Source organism: Ixodes scapularis, unplaced genomic scaffold, assembly GCF_016920785.2.
Source record: "Ixodes scapularis isolate PalLabHiFi unplaced genomic scaffold, ASM1692078v2 ptg000979l_1___fragment_2___debris__unscaffolded, whole genome shotgun sequence".
Lineage (NCBI taxonomy): Eukaryota > Metazoa > Arthropoda > Arachnida > Ixodida > Ixodidae > Ixodes > Ixodes scapularis.
Window position 1 is genome coordinate 57,792 of NW_024610077.1, and position 6,000 is coordinate 63,791.

Consider the following 6,000-nt stretch of genomic DNA (forward strand, 5'->3'; position numbering starts at 1 on the left):
CCGAACGAATCAGGAGCGCTTGCAAAGCAAAGGATGCAGATTTCGCCTCTGAAGCGGCAACTAGGTACACGAAGCAGTATCTGGGTACACATGATGGCGCTTCCACTGGATCGGTGATGAGGCTGCGGGTCTTTCCCTCAGAGGCGATGACCGCGGGTCGAAGGCAACCGGCGAATCGTTTAAATGCATGTCGTCACTTGACTTGGACGAGCTCGGTGAATCGCAGCCACGCTCTATTTGCACATGCGGGTCAAACAGAATTTGACTGCACGCGTGCTAAATACAACTTATGGTATTGTTTCCAAGTGGTCTAGCTGTTGGTTTCGGTTTCGCTGCATAAACAAAATGATTGATCCGATCTGGGCAAGGAGTGTATGGACGTAGTTTAATATCGTTGGCACGGCAACACACCTCAGCTTACGAACCTTCTGTCCGCTGAACTCGGCTCGTAGCTCTATTCTGTGAGATGATTGCTGCATAAGCGGGATCTTGATCTTGACGGGAACCCAGTCCCTACGCGCGGCGACGATCCATTTTGCTAGTCACTGCACGCCTCGCGTAAAAGTGTGGAAGGTCATGTCTTGGCTCGCATGTGCTGCCCAGTGGTTGTGGCACCCAATCGGGCAACAAAAATCTCACCCAACCACGAAACAAGTCGAGCACGTCAACAAAAACGAAGCACGATGAAGCATTCACTTGCAGGTAAACGACAAGACTAACGAAACAGAAATACTCGCTTTGTGTTGTGCGACGTCGGAGCTCCAATGTTGCCACAGAAAGCACCGTTTACGCTAGAGTGCGATTGGAGCAGTATAAATTAAATTACTCATGCAGAGGGTCTTACAAAATTCAGATATTGCGCGTACGATGCGTCTCGATGCAATAACAATGAAATTCAATTGTTTTCTCAAATACAAAACTTGACCCCACAATCCCTTTAAAGATGAGCGCAAATTTGTGGGTTTGATCCTTGATAAGAAGTTTACTTTTTTTTTCACTTGAAGTGTTTTAGGAAAAATGCCTTAAAAGTATGAAGCTGTTAAAGGCCGTGGCTAAGAAGACTTGGTGATCAGATAGATGTCTCCTGCGCCTATAGAATTCTCTTGTGTGATTCCGTCTTGACTAGGTTGCTATAGTGTATGAAACAGCACGGCAATCGGCTCTGAAACTGTTACATCCAGTGCACCATCTTGGATTACGACTCGCCACTGGTTGTTTCCGTACAACCCCCATTCTGAGTTTATGTGACGAGTCCAACAAGTTTTCGTTGGATAAAAGACCCCAATATCCAAGTATGGCTTATGGCTACAAAATCTTGGCTAACCCTCGCCATCCAACGTAAGATTCCATAAAACGTCCAAGGTTATCTCGCGCTTTGTATCAGCCTGCCGGCGAGAAATGTCAGCCTGAAACACATCGTTTCGAACTCGCGTTTTGCACGGAAACACAATAGAAACAATTTAGCGCCATCATCAAAAAACGGCAGCACAAAATATTTATGGCTGTTTTCGTCACAAATCAAACACCGTCTTGGAAGTGGATTTTTTTTTGTAATATTCTTTGAGCATTCTTATTACAAAATAGAGGTCAAACGGCAAACTTAGCGGATCATTTTTTTTTTGTTCTAGTTTTTGGCCATTGAAGGTGCCCTAGCGAAAACTGAAGTTACACGTACTGGGCGCGGATTGCAGACTTCACCGAAAGCTATTTTCTAATTTCTCAAAAGAAAACACTAAAACATTTTGTGACACTTTTAAAGTAGAATTTATGAAGCTTAAGAGCTAATAACTTATATTTTAGTGTATTTAAAAAATCGACGTCGAACAGTTTTCCTTTGAATATTTTTCAGAAAAGTAGGGCAACTTTCTCTGTGTTATTTACTTAAGATATTTTAATCATCTTTAAGTCACCAAACAGATCAAATCTAGTTCTTTTAATAAGTACAAAGTCCACATCATATGTAGAAAATACAATTTGTTATATACATTTGAATGACGGAACGTTTCAAAAATCTAGCATGGTCGAATTCGATTTTCATGGAAAACGCATTTTAATTGCTTCGTTTTTATTAGTTGCAAGCTATAATAGTTTTTCATTAGAAAATATAAATATATATAGTATTTCGCTCTTTGGAGAGCAATTAAAGCATGAACCTTTTCAGATGGGCGTTTAAAGCGGCAAGCTTTGTTGTGGAGCAAAATACGTTTTACTCCGCTTAAGACACAAATGCACATATTTTTAAAGTTATATGTGAAAGTATTGCGGCGGCTCTCGTAAAGCTTCAATGTGTTCGCCGCTAGGGGCGGGACGGAGGTCTGCCAATGATGACCTCACGCGTGTACCTTGTCTTCTTGGGGGTCTTAACTTTGGTCGATATCCCGCTGTGCCGGCGCATGCGCACAACCGTCCGACCAAACAAACTTTCACGTCGTATGATATAGACCTCGGAACGTTCGTTGCTGGTTTGAAAAACGCGACTTTCAGTTACAGCGCGCTATACAGGCTCGTCTCAGACGGAATACGGATAAGGCGCAAGAACGGATTAAGACAGAAAGCGGGAAAATCACCAGAATCGTGGTAGAAGGCAGCGCGGGAACGACAATGACGCCACGTTGACAACGAATTGCGTAAGCACTAAGTTGGACTTTTTGACAAATTTCAACTCTCTCAAATTCAAACCTCATAAGACGGACGACATTAAACAGTTATACGACAACTGTATCAGAAAGCTGGAACCAAAACACGCGGCCGGTGTGGTCGATACGGCGTAATCTCCCACCTGTGTGTATTGGGTAGAGGCCAGTCATGAGAGCTCCTCTTGAAGGCGTGCAGAGGTGCTGCACATAGTAGTTGTTCAGGATAACTCCCGACGATGCCAAAACATCCAAGTTTGGGGTTGGTATCTGGGGATTTCCGCGGAAGCTTGCGTCCGCCCATCCCTGCGTGATTAATATTTTCAGAATATTCGAGGCTATTGACATTTCAACATATTGCGTATCTGGGTAAATCATGTCTCAGGCGCTTAACCACTGTTTGCTCTCGTAATACGCGCAGGCGGCGTGAGTTGATTTCAAAAATGTTGTCCTTGGTTGTTACCCATACGAAAATGGTCAATGGACGTCTATGAAAAATCATATGGTGAGCTATCACCTTATATGGCCCTCTGTGTTCAGCCATAAGAAACCATAAAACACGCTATAGCCACCTACAGAAAAATCTGTCTTCAAAGCTATAGAATCTAGACCATTCCGATTTCTATAGCTGTCTGTAGAACAACTTATGGCTACGCGGCTATAGACTCGCGACAGTTCGATATTCTTAAGCGAAGTATAAAAATATGTATATCCTTAATGTAATAAGTCCGCGACAATTGAACGTGCTTTAACCGGCTATAGAGTAATGTATGTCCCTAAATTTATAGACTCGCGACCATTGAATTTTCTTTAGCCAACCCTATAGCGTTTTATGTCACCAAAGCTATAAACCTTCGACCTCTGAATGGGCTTTAGCCGACAATAGAGTGGTGTATGTCCTTATATCTATAGAATTGCATCATTTAATTTTCTTTAGCCGACTATACCCTCCGATATTTCAATGTGCTTTAGCCGGCTGTACAGGTATGTATGCCTCTCAAGCTATAGACTCGCGACCCTTTAAATTTTCTTAGCGGGCTCAATGGTGTTTTATATTTCGTAAACTACAGGCACGCGACCTTTTTTTTTTTTTTTTTGTTCTTTTTTTTACTGTGGATGTAGGAAAGTAGAAGACAGTCATTCATGCGCTCGATCGGGGCGAGAAGTTTCTTTAGCCAGGTTAACGGGGCGTGCGTCGCCGCGGCTATACACCCGCGATCACAAAAGCGTCCTTAGCTGCCTACAGGACTATTGCAGTTTTGACGGCTGCTTTCACTGCGCATTGTTTTGTTTCGGCGTTGACGTCATCTCGATCTTCCGTTTTTTATCTTTACTTATCTGTCTTTTCCAGTGTATTTGGTAAGTATATGTATTTTGTAGCGCGCTTTATACTTTGTCCGTGTTCCTGTCATGTTTGTATTTCTTTCTGGCTGTTGTATTAAATATATTTAATGTTTTTCGTGTATATTTAGTCGTTCTCGACACGGCGTCAACGAACATAAAGCCACTCCTTACGCCACTACGGAGGTGAGCTCTACTCTTGTCACGACGGTCTATCGCTCTATAAAGTCGTCTATTGGACTCGAATAAATTCTCTAGAGGGCTGTTTCTAATGCCGGCGCACATGTCATCAGTGTAGGTAGAGCAACGACGTAGCAATCGCGACGGGAGAGCCGACTGCGCATCAACCTGGCCGGCCGCGCTCGCTCTGGGAAATGTAAGCTTGAGACTCTAAAGCAGCGTTAGCTTACTGAAGATGCACGACGCTACTTTGCCGTCGCGAATCCTTTGCCCTTCGAATGGTTGCGAAGCCGTTCCAGCACCCGGTGTACCCTACGCAGCGTCCTCCAACAACCGTTCGCACAGCATCGGAACCTTCCGTCTGCGAGCGCTGGCGGTCGGTCGTCGCGGGGATCATGTTCGCGGGGATCATGTTCGCGGGGATAATGTTCGCGGGGATCATGTTCACGGGGATCATGTTTGCGGGAGTTGATTTTCGCGGGAGTTCATGTTCGCGGTGTTTCATGTTCGCGGGGTTCATAAAATGCTCCCATTCAAGTCGCGACGATAAATCGTCGGCGGTCGCAGATGGCCAATAGGCTCCAGACAGGTTGCGATGCTGCGCGGGTGGTCTCTGACAGGCGCTGCTGTCTAGGGAACGCCGAGCACTGGAACATTTTCGCCGGCATTCACAGGACAAAGATTCTCAACGTCAAGCGGCGTCCTGCATCATCAGCAAGCTAACGCTGCTCGAGAGTCCCATGCTCACATTCTATCAGAGCGAACGCGGACAGCCAGATCGAGCCGCAGCTGTCTCTCGCTTCGCGGTTGCTGCGTCGTTGCTCTGACTGAACTCACGGATGAAAAACGTATAACGGCAAAAATTTCTTACACCATGCAATCAAAAATGCCACAACGATGCAAAGATTCCCAAAATTAAAGTTGAAAAATGCGAACCTAACAGTTGACACATAATTCGAAAGTGGTTGGTAAAACAGAATATATATATATATATATATATATATATATGTTTATTTATTTATTTATTTATTTATTTATTTACTTGTGGACATCCTGCACAAAAAGAGTATTCGCCATTAATTCTTCATTTCAAATTATTATGTGGGTTACACGGCGTAAAATATATCTTCAGACCTGCCCCGTTTTGGGTCACTTCTGGAAAGTGCAACTTTGGAAGTCCAAAAGCTGGCCTTCACGGAGCTGTCCTGGTCACAGAGTATACGCTATGTGTTCTTGATGCCAATCGTGTCTCCGGTTATGGTCACGTGACAACAGTCTCAAAGCAGGTGATAACGCTGAACACGGCACCACCTGCCTTAAGCCCAAGGCCTCATATACCATCCACTGCACTATCAACCTTGGGTCGAACTGTCAACAGGATATAAGTGACACATTCTCTCGTTGTGTTCCTTGTTGGTATGGCCCAGAAGATTAGTCTTTGTGATCGCACCCTCGTTTTGGCCTTGAAGAAGCTCTGCTTTTCAACTTCTCTGTTTTCTCTGTCTCCCTAAGCTGAAACCCTTGTAGAAGGTGCGCACTCGGCGGACCAATCAACCGTGGACTTTTCATCGCTTGACAACACTCTCTGTGCGTATGTAACGGAAGGAGCGTGATCACGTTTTTTGAAGGATGACGGATGAGCCGTTGCCAATCCCGGAATGCCTGCTTGCGGGCCTAGGGTGCCTACATGTTTCCGCTCCGCTTTAGGGTGGCACCAACTTCTTGTTACCCTTTCCCAGATCCCCTCCCACCGCCATTTTTTCCCACTTCTTAGTTTTGCTAAACGTACACAACGTTGAGTTTCTGTAGTCTCGACACACTGACAACTCTGTGAGGCCACTTCTGT

General features: G+C 44.8%; 1 protein-coding gene across 1 annotated transcript in view; it reads right to left on the reverse strand.

Annotated features, from left to right (window-relative positions):
• Positions 1 to 2,981, reverse strand: part of LOC8040825 (arylsulfatase B) — a gene marked incomplete at its 3' end in the record, with an annotated part of 48,848 nt that extends 45,867 nt beyond the window's left edge. Inside the window, exon 1 of the mRNA XM_042288043.1 lies at positions 2,780 to 2,981. Coding sequence (XP_042143977.1) covers positions 2,780 to 2,981 — 202 coding nt within the window. The remainder of the gene's footprint in view (positions 1 to 2,779) is intronic.
• Positions 2,982 to 6,000: the final 3,019 nt, after the last annotated feature.